General features: G+C 37.9%; 1 protein-coding gene and 1 non-coding gene across 2 annotated transcripts in view; both read right to left on the bottom strand.

The window, feature by feature from the left end:
- The window catches only part of LOC124802441, a 96,044-nt gene that overhangs the window by 33,788 nt on the left and 44,961 nt on the right, over positions 1-17,295 (bottom strand). Inside the window, exons 3-4 of the mRNA XM_047263228.1 lie at positions 11,171-11,208; positions 3,729-3,867 (exon numbers count right to left, since the gene is read on the bottom strand). Of these exons, the coding sequence (XP_047119184.1) occupies positions 3,729-3,867; positions 11,171-11,208 (177 nt within the window). The remainder of the gene's footprint in view (positions 1-3,728; positions 3,868-11,170; positions 11,209-17,295) is intronic.
- Trnaa-cgc lies at positions 1,455-1,527 on the bottom strand. The gene has a single exon. It is a non-coding gene; the product is annotated as a tRNA-Ala (tRNA).

The raw sequence follows: 17,295 nt of genomic DNA, 5'->3' as shown, positions 1-17,295 counted from the left end.
TCCTACCAGGCAACATGTTTCCACTCATCAACAGTCCAATGGCGGTGTTTACGGGTGCAGGTGATGCGTAAGCTTTGTGTCGTGCAGTCATCAAATGAACACGCGTGGACCTTCGGCTCCGAAAGCCCATATCGATGATGTGTCGTTGAATCGTTCGCACGCTGACACTTGTTGATGGCCCAGCATTGAAATCTGCAACAAGTTGCGAAAGTCACGTTGAACGATTCTCTTCAGTCGTCTTTGGTTCCGTTCTTGCAGCATCTTTTTCCGGCCGTAGCGATGTCGGAGATTTGACGTTTACCGTATTCCTGAGATATCCGCGTATTGCAGAATGGCGGCAATCCTAGCATAGAAATACTTTTACGAAGTGACGTAACAAAGAATTACAACGCTTCAGTGCTTTAAAAGATTACAGGTTTGCCTGTCATTTCTACGAAATAGTAAAAGAGGAATAAAATTATGGTAACAGTAATAAATTAAAAACTTAACAAGAATTCATTCATAGTATTCGATAAGAATTGAACGTAGCTGATCTCCTGGCTGTGTCTACATACATGCCATTATCTCCATGTAGCCCTAGAAAACGGACAAAGCGTTCTTGAACGACAGTTTTCACCCTTTCGCACTGATTATTCGTAATGCCTAAATAGTGGTACGGTCGTGACATAATATGATTTTTGAGTAGTGTTTCAAAAAATTAGAATCAGTACTATAATACTGAGGATTTTTTGTAGTATTCAACGACATAAAGTAGCGTTCAAAAGTATTTTGACAAACGTATTAATTGAATTAATTAAAAGCAAATATGAAACATGAAAATCAGTACTTTATTTGATTTATCCATATTCAATGTTCTACACAGTAATGACCAAGCAACCCTTGTTCGCAACATAATAGAGTATATCTTTTTTAATCGGGACAATGGTGGAGAAAATGTGTTTTGACATTATTGAAGAAACATTTTTGAACACATAACTATCATCTACCGTAGTAAGAAAATCAATGTTTAGTGGGATATCCCTTGGGTTTTATGACGGCCTCACACCGCTCCGGCATTGAGTCGACCAATTTTTGAAATCCGTCCATCGGCATTTTATAACACTCATTTCGGAGAGTTTAAAAAAAAGCGTCTTTTTCGAATAACTTTTTATTCTTATTCTGCGATCCAACTCCTCCCACAGATGTTCTGTACGATCAAATCTGAACCTTGACTTGGAAACTCCAAAACCTTGACTTTTTGCGTTTTAAAAAATCACTAATGTACTTGGACTTGTGCTTGGGTTAGGTTAGGTTAGAGTTTTTTAACATCCTGTCGACAACGAGGTCATTAGAGACGGAGCACAAGCTCGGGTTAGGGAAGGATGGGGAAGGAAATCGGCCGTGCCCTTTCAAAGGGACCATCCCGGCATTTGCCTGAAACGATTTAGGGAAATCACGGAAAACCTAAATCAGGATGGCTGGAGACGGGATTGAACCGTCGTCCTCCCGAATGCGAGTCCAGTGTGCTAACCACTGCGCCACCTCGCCCGGTACTTGTGCTTGGGGTCGTTATCTTGTTGAAAGTATCATCCAGCAGCCATGTGATGTTTAGCGTATGGTAACATTTAAGTCTTCAATACTTTTTCGTAAACGAATCGATCCATGTTACCTTCAATTCCAACTAACGGTCCAACTACAGAGCGTGAAAAACATCCCCAAACCATCACACTGCCACCTTCCTATTCGACCTTGGGAATTTGGTACTGAATGCCATATCTTTTTACTTACGGGAAATCGAATATACTTGATACAATGAGATGACATTAAATTAAATTTGTTCTCGTCACTCCACAGAATTTTAGACCAGTCTGAGCCTGACCATGATCCGTGCTGTTTTGCCAACGCAAGTTGGGCCTTCATGGTTTTCGTAGATACTAAAAGATTTTTCATCGGTCTTCATCCATGTACTCCAAAGCGTTTCAAGCGTCCTTTGACAATGGAAACGTGATGTCGACTTCATATTTTTCTTTCAGTTCTCTTTGTATCATTACAGCCGACTTGCAAACATCACTTGCTGATAACTTTTTTATGATATGATCGACTTTAGGAGACTTTATGTCCACTGCCAGGCTTATTTTCGACAGTCTTTCATATATTATAGAATTTTTTCTATGTACTAAGGACCTGACGACACACTTTAAAAATACTCGTACAAGCAACTTCGGCTTGTTTCAGTCCCTGCTTTAGTGCATTTATCACGGCATATCTGAAGTCACTTGAATATTCATTACGTTTTGGCATATTGGAATAATCACTGTAAGTAAATATGACTAGACATCAGAACTAAGAAGAAAGTAACGTCCACGAATTGACGGAGCTAACAGCGTGTCACAATGCTTTTGAGTTCGCTGAAAGTCGCATCCGTGCGGCAGCGCAAAGTGTAAACTAACAAGTCGCAACCTGACACATTCAAATAATCGCAGTTACACTGCTCTCCACTATACTCAAGACACTGTCCGATAGTGTTTTATTCTAAGAGAAATAATAACGAATTTTATGTTGTCGAAACACTTTTGAGCGCTATTGCATCACATTTCGAGAGAAGTAGCGGACAGTGGATGGACTAAGCTTTCTTTTATTTGCCTGTTTAGTTTATTATTTTGATTCTGAATGCTTAAAAATCAGAGAGTCAAAATTTTCACTCTTTGTTCGATTTCTACGGTTTTTACAGTAAACATTTGTAATAAAGAACCGAAAATTGGTTATTACAGAAACCGGTTATTTTGATAGGATTTAGCAGTCAAGTTAAACTGGCGTGAAAGATAATGATATAACCGAAAACCGGTTGTTTCAGCGATAACCGCCATGTCTGGATGGAACACATCTCTACCCGACAATAATGAAAGAGATCGCTTGTAACCCATTGAGTAGATCACCTCGCCATTCACAATGAGTGATTTCGGAAGACCACGAAAACCTTAATTCTGATCGTACACGGCGGTGTGAAGTCCGCTTCCAGCAAATACAAGTCCGTTGTGTTAACCATTGCGACACTGCGGCTTCCGCGGTCTGTGCGGTGGCGTTACGTTATTTATACATACGCTGCAGTCAACACTATTTGCTGCGTGTCCTTCCTCCACACACCGTGCCCACCAATCCATTTGCAAGACAACTGCAATCGAATTCGGACGAACAGAATAAATTTAAAAAGAACAGAGGTTACAGGGGACTCCGAAACACACGTGTCGTACACCACTGTCGTACGCCAGTGGCTGCAAGAGGAGACTGAATTATTGTAAATAATGTGCTTTTTCACTTCAGTGTTGACTTACACAGATCTCTCTAGCGCTGAGATACAAAAAGAAATAATTCTGTTCCAACAAGACGTGGAGTAGGTAATTATTTTCCTTTAAGAATATCGCACATAGTTTAAGAAACTGTCTTTTAGCTACAATGGATTGCTAATTTGTTGCACTTCAGATGTTATTGATGAACTCATTGATCTATTGACAGGGAAACACTAGATAGAAAGAAAGATGCATATTTCATTTGTAATGAAAATAATTTTCACTAAATGGATAAATTGTAGTTTTTGTATAAGTGCTACAAACAACTGATAAGAATGAACTGTGTTGCGCACTTAGTCACGGCAACAAATCTAAATCTTTGATGAACAAGAATAAAATCACGCATCAGATCAGATAATTTCTAGTATAATTTGTATATTATAGATAATTGAAAGCACTTACACTTGAAACGATCTGCAGCGCGGCTTGTGGGCAGCACGTGAGCACCATCTTGGTCTAACGTCCTGGAATTTTCCAAGAATTCCTCTTCCTCGATTTCTGGCAATATGGACACTGCTGCAAATTTTGTCATCTCTGTGTCCTGCGGCCAAACGAACAGAAAACTGTAGCTACCAATTTGCTGATTGCTCATTTAATCATTAATTGATCATTTCCGGTTGTTACCCCTGTCTACAATCCTCGCAGACAGAAACACTATTACACTAATGTCGTGAAACAATAACGATTTCCGAATTAAACAATAGCCACGTTTGGAACGAATGATCTCCCTACAAAGAAATTAAGACATTTTGTGTTAATATCCTAGCATCACACCTGAATGAAATTTTCTGACCAAGCGTGCCTACAAAACTGGGCTCAACTCAAAAGCACTGCTGCTTTTGTAAGAAAAGACAGATACAAGTTAAAAAAGAGAACTAACTATTCATGGATTCTTTTCTCACATCCGTTGCCAAATATTACTGTGGGTACATACGGAAACAAAATGATGAGACTCTAGTGAAATACGAGGTGCGATAAAAAAGTAACGAGACTGATGTGAAAAAAATGGTGCTTGCCGTTTTAGTTAAATTTAGTGTTGTCTCCTTCAAAGTAGTTCCCATCTGGTTGCACACACGTTTTCCAGTGCTTCTGCCATTGATGGTAACATTTCTGGAACTCATCTTCTGTAATATCCTCCAAGACTCTCGTCATAGTTTTTTGGACATCTTATGTTGTCTGGAAATAGTGTCCCTTGACCGCCGTTTTGACTCTTGGAAATAGAAAAAAGTCACACGGAACAATATCTGGTGAGTAAGGTGGCTATGGTAGTACTGAAATTTATTTTGATGTTAAAAGTTGCTGTACTGACAGAGCAGAATCCAATTATCACCAATGTCAGCACGGACACGAAAAACTCTCTTACGAACTATTTCTCAAATTTATTTGTAGTAATATTGGTTAACTGTTTGTCCAGGAGTCACCCACTCTTTATGAACAATTCCCTTGGAATCAAAGAAGCACACAAGCATGCATTTCACTTTTGACTTTGACATGCGAGCTTTTCTTGGTGTGGGTGATCCCTTTGAGCGCCATTGCGAACTTTGCGTTTTATCCCTGGATCGTGTTGAAAAAAACCAACTTTCATCACCAATGATAACACCGATCAACAATTCTGGATTGATTTCCGTTTGCTCTAACAGATCGCCCGCCACATTTTTCCGTGTTTCTCGCAGTTGTGGTGCGACATTTTTGGAGACCATTTTTGCACAAATCTTTCTCATACCAAGATCGTCAGTTATTCTTAGACGAACCGTTTCTCGATTGATGTTCAATCTTTTGCCATCATTTTCACGGATAATCGTAGATCAGATCGTACCAGTTCACCCACCCTGGCCAAGTTGACATCCGTCCATGAGGTTGATGGTCTTCCACTGCAGTCTTCATCTTCAACATTCGTTCTGCCTTCACTAAACATTTTATGCCAACGAAAAACTTGAGCTCTTTACACAGCCTCCCTCCAAAAGCCTTCTGAAGCTTACCGTAAGTTGTCGTCGCGTTTTCACCCAATTTAACGCAAAAAGAAATGGCATACCGTTGCGCAATATTATGCGGCTCCATTTCCGTGACGAAAGACACCAAGACGTATTAACTTGTTACAGCACAACACACGACTGAGCAGTTGGATTGATGTACTGCTTGGACTAGAAGCAGCGTATAGACCAAGGTTAAAGATATTGTGCCTATGCAAGCCTGCAGGGTTGCCACATCTTGCAAGGAAAATCTGTCTCATTACTTTATTGTCACACCTCGTACTCTGATTAGACAAAACAAGACTACGTGCTTAATTATCATGTTGGTCACCCTTTAGAACGCAATACAGCAACGAAACTGTGTAGCATGGAAGCGACAAATCCTTGGGGTATGCAGCTAAGCGGCACCAGATGTCTATGCACAGGTCATGCAGTTCCTGTAAGTTGTAGGCCGGTTGTTTGTGGGCATGAAGCTAGACTAGGTAGCTCCCGATAGTGTGTAAGATTTCATTTTTCGGAATCAGGTAACGCGAATTTGAATGCATGTAGTCTACAATCACTTTGACGTAGCCGACAGCTGTCACGGTTCTTTCTACAGGGGTCGCACAGAAATATGGAAACACCGCGAGAAACGCGGGCTTAATCCTTGCATGATATCTGGAATCTTTTTAGACCCCAGGCTAGTTTAACCACAAATAAACAGTTTTAATGTGAGTGTAGACTACTCATCCTCCAGATACGCTATTCACGGACTTTTTATTATAACTGGGTAAAATATTTATGATGATAATGTCACAGTTTGTAGTACAACAATTTGAAATTTTTGCAGTGGGGTCAGAAAATACCCCAGATATACAATATGAGATTTTCAGTGTTATATATAAGTTTTGTTACGAAAATAAATCTTGGCAACAATGCACCTTATAAACCGACATTCATTTGGACATTAATGTAAACAATGAATAGAAAATACATTGATGAGCAGGCTTTGGCAGATTTACAGAAGAGTGATAATGACAGTGATAATGAATCAATTTTTGGAAACTAAGATGGCAGTGATGCTGATGGAGATATGATAGAGGTAGGTATACCGGCCATAGATGAAATGGGTATGACTGACTGTGAAGAGGATGATAATGGTATTCAGGAAAGGAGAGCACCTACTTTGTGTCTAGAAGTGAACAGATAACATACAACACAGTACCATCCGATGTGTGCAAGCACGTTTCAAGAAATGTAATACATGAAACTGCGCATATTTCAGGTCATCTTAGACCACAATTATAAGCAAGGGCAGATTGTTTCAGACTTTTTATCACCAATCACATGTGGAGTGTAATAGTAATGGATATCATTAATCATGCAAAAGATAATAAAATTCTGTAACCAACTCTTGAACGATGGATTGAACTTGATTCTTCAGAGCTGCAATCATTCTTTGGTCTACTAATAATACCTGGCTTGGATAAGGCACGTGGGATGCCTTTGAGTTTATTTTGGTCAGAAGAGTATGGCTTACCTATTTTTCGAGCCACAATGAGCTTTTCAAGATGTCGTGATATTTTGATGTGCCTTGCAAGGATCAAAAGCTGAACCTATAAGGGTTGTGTTTGAAATACTCGCAGATGCATGCATTTCGTCTCATTTCCCTGGACCTCATATTACAGTTTATGAGCATCAGCGCACGTTCAGGGGACAGTGTCAATTCAAAGGGTACATTCCTCCGAAACCTGGAAAGTATGTGATAAAAGTGTGGGCTGCTGTAGATTGTGAGAGCAATTGTGTCATAAATGCACGAGTGTATATGGGAGGGAAATAAATAAATAAAGGGAAACGAGTGGTACATGATATAGCTGATCACCTGAAGGGAAAGAGTAGGAACATTACTACTGATAACTTTTTTACAATTTTTGATTTGGGACAAGAACTTCTTGCTAGTAAATTGACACTTGTGGTAACTCTGTGGGTCAACCGAAAAGAGATACCAAAAGAAATGTTTCCATCAAAACAGAGGGTATGCACAGAATACTGTTTTAGCTTTGTATGTTCCTACACAAAATAAATCAGTCATTTTGCTGTCTACTCTGCACAAAACATTTGATGTAAGTGACCATGAGCACAAAACACCTTACACAATAATGTTCTACAACTCAACAGAGTCAGGAGTTGATACAGTTGATAAGATGGCTAGACATTATTCAGTGAAACATGGAACAAAAAGGTGGCCAGTTGCTTCATTTTTTTTCAAACCTCACACTGAACAACGAATCCTGTCGCCCCAGTGCAGAACACAATGCTTTCGTTCAGAAATAATATCTTCGTTCTTCAAGGATCTTCGAAAGGAAAAACAACACAATAACCAGGAAGCTGTTTCAAATCTGAAAAGAAAACTGTGTGATTCCTGCCCAAGGTCAAAGGACAAGTAAGTGAATCGACAATGTAATGGGTGTCACAAGTTTGTCTAAAAAGAACATGCTAGAATAAGTGTGTTGTGTAATGATTGCTCGTCATATGACACAGAGAGCGAGTAGGAATGTATTTATAATAAAATTCCATGTAAGTTATATTACACATAATATTAATAAATTACAGTATTGTTACATAGTGTATGGGTGATGAATATTTTGTGTTAAAATAATTTTTGGCACTAACCAAATATGTTTCCATATTTCAAACAAATGTAGTAAATAATTACAACTTATATGTAATTTAATTATATTAAGAAATATATCAACATAGTGCATATGTTTCTGAATAAATTATAATTACTTTTGTGAACATATTTCAAACTTTATCACTATAAAGTTGCTTGAATCAGTTTGGGTTCGAAAAAGACCCCAGGCATACAATATCTTTTTCCAGAGCTGATACCATGCGAGGGTTAACATAAACGTAAACACTAGCCAAGTCTGTCAGGTGCGCTGTTGTTTCTGAGCAAGAAAGAAATCTTTGTAACGTCCTCAAGACGTTTTAAGTGTCAGCTGTAGTCAGACCAGTGTATTGTATAGCTGTGAGTGAATTACATCGGAGTTAACATAATTCAAATGTGAGCAAATTACTAGCTCCTACAATGGGTGCTTCTGTAACCAAACTAGCGAAGTCTTTAGTGTTTCAAGAGGCACCATATCGGAAACTGGCAACGAATACAAGGAAAGTGGAAAAACATCATCTGCTAAGTCACAAGGTGGGTGAAAGTGTTTGTTGAGTGATTGTGACAGACGCTCACTGAAGAGGATGTGGATAAATAAGTTGACGACAGCAGAAGTGAATGTTCCACTAATGTAACCTGTCAGCATCAAAAGAACTCCAAGGGAGCTGCGTAAGCTGGGAACTGCAGGTAGAGCTGGAAATCCAAATCCAATCATCAGTGAGGCGAATGCCTGTAACACGAATACACGATGCCTAAGCCACAAAACCTGTGCTACGGAGTAACGGAAGAAAGTCATTTGATCGCCTGAGTCTTGCTCCACACTGCCTCCAACTTTTGGCCATGTTTACTCCCTCCATAGCGCTGGTTCGATGATGATTTGGGCAGCCATATCGTTGTATCGTGGCGACTCTGCAAGGTCACATTACTGCCAAGGATTATGTGATTATTTTGTTTGATCAGGTCCATCATGGTACAGTGATGTTCCACAATGGTGATGCTGTGTTCCATGACGTCTGGGTTTCTGTTCACACAGCTCAACTCGTCCAGGACGGGTTTTGCGAGCACAATGATGAATTGTCGAATCTTCCCTGGCCACCACAGTAACATCTCAATATTACTGAGACCTTCTGGTCCACTTTGGACAGAAGGCTGCTTGATCGCTGTCCATCTCCATTATTGTTACCTGAAGTCGCCAATATTTTACAGGAGGACGACATAAGATTCACTTAAAACTGTACAGTATCTGTATTTATCCATTCCCCTTTACTGATTCTTAACCCAGCACTTCTTTCTATATCTTTCTATTGTTCCTCTCCATACCACAACCAAATGACTCCAATAATCATCATCACGTGGTCCCTGGGACTAGATAGTTGAAATAAAGTACATTTCAGGTTTGAATTAATGTAGAATTTTGGCTAGATATTTACATAGACAATTACCAAATGCAACTGCCGCATCAGAGTTTCAAAGATTACAGTAGCCACAAATATCCTATCACAGCAAGTTACAGACAATTTATTTTCGCATTGAAAAACAAAGCTACACAACTTTAGTAATAGTAATATTATTTCTTTTTACCATAAAAATGTATAAATAATGACTTTAAAAGCAACGGTTTCTATATCTATTATAGGTATAAATCAGAGTTCATGTGTGTGTGTGTGTGTGTGTGTGTGTGTGTGTGTGTGTGTGTGTGTGTGTGTGTGTGTATGTCTGTGATCTCGTCCCAAATCCCTGGATCGATTTCACCCAAATTTGGCGCAGGAACAGGAACTGACTCTTCGGTTATATCCCATAAATGTTCAATGGGATTCATGCTGGGTGATCTGGGTGGCCAAATCATTCACTCGAATTGTCCAAAATGTTCTGATATGGTGCATTGCCATACATAATAATTCGACTGTTGTTTGGGAACATGAAGTCCATGAACTTCCGCAAATGGTCTCCAGTTAGCCGAATATAAATATTTCCAGTCAATGTGCAGTTCAATTGGACCCGAGGATGCAGTCCATTCCATGTAAACAGAGCCTGCACTGTTATGGAGGCACCACAAATTTGCACCTGTGACTTATAGGCAACTTGGGCCCATAGCTTTGTGGGGTTTGCGCCAAATTCCAGTCCTACCATCATCTCTTACTAACTAAAATCGACACTCATCTGACCAAGCCACGATTTTCCCGTCGTCTAGCGTCCAAACGGTATGTTCACAAGCACAGGAGAGGCACTACAGGTGATGTCATGCTGTTCGAAAACGCACATACATTGGCCGTCTGCTACCATAGCCCAGTAACGCCAGATTTCACTCCACTGTTCTAAAGGATACGTTCTTCGTATGTCCCACATTGATTTCTGTGGCTATTCCACACAGTGTTACTTGTCTTTTTCAATGGCAAACGTCGTCGCTTTCGGTCGTTAGGCGAAGCAGGTCGGCCACTGCTTTGTCCATGGTGAGGGACAAGGATTGAAATTTGATATTCTCGGCACACTCTTGATGCTGTGAACCCTGGAATATTGAATTCTCTAATGATTTCCAAAATGGAATGTCTCATGCTTTTAGCCCCAACTACCATTTCGTATTCAAAGTCTATGCCGCCATAATCACGTTGGACATATTTTCACATGCATCACTTGGGTACAGATGACAGTTCCAGCAATATCTTGCCATTTCACACCCTGTGTACGTGATACTACCTCGATCTCTATATGTGTGTAGGACCGTCCCACGACTTTTGTTACCTCAGTGTGTATTGTTTGTGTTGTTCTGACCTACCATGATACTGTACGGAGATTGGTCGACTGTTGCCCTGGGCGCCACGCACACCACATCTTTCACCCATTAAAAACACCTGGACATGCACTACCGAGAGAATGGCATGTCACCTTTCCCCAGCCACTACGATTGCTCATCTGGCATAGAATGTAGTACTCGTATGTGTCTCCCAGACTCAATTCTACTCAATGCCCAGTCTGTATAGAACTGTTTCTGGAGGTGACAGTACTGTATGCTTTATAAACCCATATCAGATATAAATTTAATCATGTATTCTTCCTAATGTATATCCATAATAATTAAATTTCATCATTCGCCATCCTTCCCAGTACCACACTTTTAATCGCCAGCAGTGTACAAAAAAGAAAACTGCACAAAGAGTAGAAACTGATAAAAGTGGTAATTCTTTCAATGTTTCAGTATATGAGATGTTGTAATGTTTCATACTCACTTCTCTGAAAGGGATGACAGTGCACCATACGTTGTATACTGAAACACAAAACGACCACATCGTAAACAAGTAAGTGATGATTAGCGGGATATATATTTAAATAAATAATTGTTTTCACAGAAACGAAGTATCACAAAGCTAAATGTACAAGCATTTCCTTTTCTAAAGACAGTACTAACTCTGAAATTAAACGAGTGTTGGCTTCTGCTGCGGTTGTCATATTCAGTAAAATGTTTCCGAGTACGTGATCGCGTCAGGTTCTTTATAGTACCAACGTTTTAGTCACTATTGTAAATAGTCTTCATCATGATGATGTACACACGTATTCACTGTATGTAAAGCACCATGGAGAAGGCCGCATTCAACAACGGAAGGAATGTTGGTCTTATACGCAGCATGACGACGCAGTCACAACGGGGAAACGCTTTACTGAAGTGTGAAATTAAAGTTTACTTAAGTGACTTTTAATTACCAAGTCTAAGCTCTGCCCACGTCAGTGCCACGAGAGGAGCTGTGCACAAGAACTGAGGGCGGAATGGATGAGGAAGGGGAGGAGGGCCCATGATCTCGGAAAACATTCTGACTTTCACATTTACAGAAACAAATTCACCAGTAGCGGATAGTTATTTGATGTTTGCCCTCCCCAAAAACCAAATCAGCTTCTCAAGTACAAAGTGCTACGTCACACAGCTCCTTAAGGGGAGCCAGACGTGCCTATGCTGCCCATGTTAAAATCACTAAGTTTGAGGAACATTTATGAATAGACTACCAAATAGAAAAACTTGAATTTTTTTTTACATATAGAATGGTTTAGTATTGCAGTTATGACAGAGGGATTTTGGAGTATCTTTTCTAGTTTCCTTCCAATTATTTTTTTTATTAATGGCCCAAATTTTTTTTACAAATAATTGCTTTATAATGAAACTGAAATGAAACTACTGAACATATTGCCAAATGGCTGTGTTACAATGTAAGTTTGACCACTAGGAGTGCTGTATAAAAATTTCATCTCTCTAGCTTGAGTGAATATTGAGAAAATGTTCCTTATATTCGAAAAATTCTAATTTATGGGAAATGGCTATCAAAGTTTCTCAATACATTCCTGCACTATAGGATGGATTATCAGGCTCTTCTTCTTCATCCTCCAAAAGCTTCCTCTTCTGTCTTCTTTTCTGGCCTGTTGTTCCATCATACTTCATATGCCTTTCTCTTCTTTCTGCTCCTCTTATGCTTTCTCTCTCAATATTTCTTACTGCTCGTACAGTGTTCACCCCAGCTGTAGATCCTAGTGCCTTTAGAACTTCACACTTCGCACTCTTCCCTTGGTTGTAGGTTGCTATTTCATCATAAATGCCAAAGGGCAGTGTTTTTATGCTTACAAACACCCTTTAAGAATCACTTTCCAAATCAAATTGTTTACGGTCTCATTAGGATTCTGCGTCTTTCCATGTAGACATTTGTGTAACAATTCTGGCTGTGTTAAGTCATGAAAAATTGGTTTTATTGTTCCCTCCTGATTCTTGTACATACTCCATATTACCCGCGTTACACAAGAAGTATAGGGCTAATACTACTAACAACAGGCGCAACACTGAACTAATTCGAAACGGTAAACAGCAAAGACACGATGCTCCGCGCTCTTATTCATTGTAGTATCGCAACTTGGTATTAGTGTTAATTTTCTTTTCCCTACGTTCTTCCTCATCTTACATACACGGTTATTAAAACGTGGCATCATAACCAGAACAAAAGTGTACGACAATATTAAATGGAGCAAGATGTTCGAAATTCTGAGGAAAATAGGAGTAAGCTGTAAGGAAATACGGGTAATATTTGCCACAGAAAACAATGTAGCCAACCCTTGCACACTCGCTGTAAGTGTAACATAAGGCGCTGTATGCGTAACAGGCCGAGAAAATCCCAAGCAGTTCGCCAGGAAGTCACGATATGGTGTTAGATGCATTCAGCGGCCGCCCATTTCCTCTGCAGGCGTGGGGGAAAATGGTAATAACTCCACTTCTATAGCGAGTAGAACAATAATTCAGTTTACATTAAAGAGAAATGTTCCAATTAATTTTCGGTAGCAAAAAAAATCGTAATTTTTTGGATTTGACTACCTCCGGCTCCCCTTAACGACAACTTAAAAAACGGAACTGGCAATAAATTTGTCTTTTCACAAAAGACATTTAAGGTTCGCTGCAAGATGCAAAAGTATAAGGGCATATCAGAGAAACTTTCCATGTAGACAGTTTGCTGCAGTTTAATTTTTTCTGTGACACCGCCACGTCTGACAGTTGCTAGCAACAAGAATACCGGAATAAGGACACAATTTTTAACGTCAAACTCACAGACGTCGTTCACCGCCAACTATAACAACTGCATTAGTCCTGCTGCGCGTGGTACACTTGCCTCCACGATAAAGAGGACAAATCTAAATACAAAGAAGATAACAAGATAACTTTGAAGAAGTCTTGAGTAACAGAAGAAGTACATCAACTGATCAGCGGAAGAATGAGGTACAGTACAACACTGTTCAGGAAAAGATAGGAATACAGCACACCGAAAAGAGGAGGAAGTGCAGAAAAGCCAAGGCGAAATGGCTCCAGGAAAAATGTGAAGAGATCGAAAAGGAAATAATCGTCAGAAGGACTAAGTCAGCATTTGTAAAAGTTGAAACAATCTTCCATGAAATTAAAAGCACAGGCTTCTACATTAAGACTACAAAAGAAATTTCACTGTTAAACACAGAGAAAAGATAGGCAGTACGATTACACTAAAGACCTCTAAGGGGGGGAGGAACTTTCTGATAAGGACGATAGAAAAGAAGTGGTAGCCAATATGGAAGACATATGGGACCCAATATTAGATTTTAACTAATGTGTCGAAGATGTGTGATTAAATAAGTTGGAAGGCATAAATGACATGCCTGTGAAGCTTGTAAAATCGTTCAGGGCAAGTGGCAATCAAATGACACTTCAGATTGGTTCATTGACTCCATGTACTCATATCAGAAGATATATCGTTAGAATTTCGGGAAAAAAATCTTCCGCACAATCCCAAGACTGCAAAGCTGATAAGTGTGAGAACTAATGCATAGTCAGCTCAACATCTCAGGCATTCAACTGGCTGACAAAAATAATATACAGAAAGGTGGAAGAGAATGTGACGGACCTGTAAATGACGATCGGTTTGACTTCAGATATGAAAAAGATACCACCCAGAAAAAGAGTTCAACAAAGTGTAATGATGTAAGATATTCAAAATTTTCAAGAAAACAAATGTAAGCTAATAGGAATATCATTGGTCAAGCCCCACTAGGTGGGTTGATCTGCAATTTTCATCTACTACTACCGAAACTCTTTTGAAATGACTGAATTCTTCCAAGCACCTTTAAAAATAAATTTACCCGACTATAATGAATAAAACTAATTAATTTAAAAAATCTAATAAATTTTTTGGCTGATAAATTAGTCTAAAACAGTATTATTAATGTATGGGATGCATCAATATTTGAAACAAATATTTTTATTGAAATAAATAATAAACCAAAACAGGAATGAGATGAATACAAGCTTTTTAAACACTACTTTGCACCATCTTCAACTGTAGAACATTTGAGAGAAGAAATACATAATGAGGTTATTGAGTTTTTTATGGATTAATATGAAGAAGAATTATATGTACAGAAATCTTATAATTATGATGAAACAGATAGAGATATTTGGGAAGAAATTATGAAAACATATTATCTCTTTTTTATGACTCTAAAACACGCCAAAAGAAATATAGATATTTGGAAGAAATTAAAATATCAAACTCTCTCTTATTTAAGAGAGCAAGAAATATAACAGATTACTACTATTATGGGAAAACATATGTCATGATAAATTATAAATTTTATAATTTACCAGAAATATTACAAGATTATACTTAAGTTTAAACATTATTTTTACAGTTTTCTCATTCATCAGTTGAAGAAGATGAATATTTTATCTTTGATGGCATATTTTTAAAAGAGTTTCGCCCAATAACTGGAGACTCTGAATATTACTTTATGTATTATGGAAAGAGATATAGTGGAGAATTTACAAAGAAATATTAAAAGATTATACATTATTTTTCACTCAGCATCCAAAAAATATAAAGATTTTAAATAGTATCACAATAATACTTTATGTAGACCACAGTAAGTCAAATTCTTTTTTCTATAAAAAAATTATATGAGCAAAAGTGTCATTAGGTATTTAATGATCAAAAGTAGCAGAGAATTATATAATAGTTTTTTGTGTTCCTACATTATTTTTTCTTTGCGTCACACAGATTTGATAATTTATAATGAAATTACAAGGATTTATATCAATGGGTCCACTGAATTGCGTTACTCATTCAAAATCATGAAATGAATCATAAACTTTTGAAGCACTATTTGGAGGGTAAATTCCTTATTTCTTGAGGAGAAACTTCTTTGCTTCCATTTTTTAAATAAATATTCTGTAATATAACATTATGAAATAATTAAGAATCAGTCAATTGATTACCTTTAAGATTCGTTTGGAAAAAACAGTATGACATTTCAAATTCTGTTAAATTGTAATGATTTGTTTTGTGTAACTCGAAATTATTTTTACTACTGAACGCAGCGTTCTCTATAGTTTGTAATTCATAGAAAAATATTGGCATTTTAGGATGTTTTGATCTTTCTTGCTATAATTCATGTTCATAATGAGGTTGATATTTAACTATAGGTATTCAAATTGTCGTATTTACAAAACCAATTTCTCCTTCTTTTGATATTAATCTTTTATTCCAACCCCATTACTATTTTTATCAGCCCAACGAAAAATCGCAGCATCTGAACTTCACCTAAAAGTAAAACTGAAAGTTAAATCTCCTTCCGAGATTACTTCTTTATAATCTTTAAAAAACTCCTAATATTTCTAAAGATATGCTTCAAAGCTTTTATTTTATATTTTACTGTTATTGAGTATATGCCCTTCTATATAAGTTATATCAGGAAGAAATGAAGTTCAGTTTAATAAAACTGATGACAAAATAAAAGAAGTCTATGCTTGAGAAAGTACTAGTTCATTATTTCATAGTTACAAAATGAAATAACTTTACAACATTGACCTCAATTAACTTTTATTAGATTTTCCATCATACGTAGGACAGTCTGAACCATCAGCTTGAATACTTTTGAGACATCTAGATAACTGAGTATGACTTGGATAGCCCATCCCGCTAGCCACGCAGTCTAACACGCTGCTTCCTGAGCGGAAAGGTGTGTCAGTTCCCAGCACGAATCCACCTGGTAGATTGGTGTCGAGGTTTGGTGTGCCAGCCACCCTTTGGATAGTTGTTAAGGCGGTTTTCCATCTACCTTGGCCAATGCAAACTGGTTCACCTTATTCCAACTTAGTTACAAAATGTTAGCAATTGCTGTGCAAACAGTCTCCATGTGCACGTACACCATAATTACTCTACCATGCAAACATTTAAGGGGTACTCATATGGTATGAGACATTCCTGGGGAACCACTAGGGGCCAAATGGCACAATAACCCTGGGTTTGGTGTGGGGTGGCAGTGGGGTGGGTGGACTCCTGTGGCCTGTTGCAGGGTTATCAACCACTGAGGGCTATGGCGGGACAAAGGCTCTCCATCAGTTTCAAGTGCAAGTTCCAAACACAGTACACACAATGATTTGGACAAACCCAGCCATCATGTATATTTATATTAATTTCAACATCTTTGTTAGAAATATTTTAATTACTTCTACTTTTCTCATTCTTTGGAAAAGTATATAAATGGTAGCTTTTATCTTGTTGGTTTATAAAGAAAAGATTTATAAGATTATAATTCATGAAGACTAATTTTGTAAAATTAGCTACTAACTAAAGCCTGCTTTGGCAGAAACTATTTCTAAAAAACTATATTATAAAATTATTTTTTGATACCCAGTTGTTATAAGAATCATTAAAATCAAGCAATTTAACTAAAGCTTTATCATCTTTCTTTTTATAATTTTTTCTACAAGATACATATCTGAAAAGTTTTTTTCTAGTTTTCCCTCATAAAATGTCTTTTTATATCTTTTAATTTATATATAATTGGATCAGAATAAATA

The sequence above is a fragment of the Schistocerca piceifrons genome, chromosome 1 (genome assembly GCF_021461385.2).
Source record: "Schistocerca piceifrons isolate TAMUIC-IGC-003096 chromosome 1, iqSchPice1.1, whole genome shotgun sequence".
In the NCBI taxonomy this organism is placed as follows: Eukaryota; Metazoa; Arthropoda; class Insecta; order Orthoptera; family Acrididae; genus Schistocerca; species Schistocerca piceifrons.
This window is presented reverse-complemented; position numbering and strand designations above follow the sequence as displayed.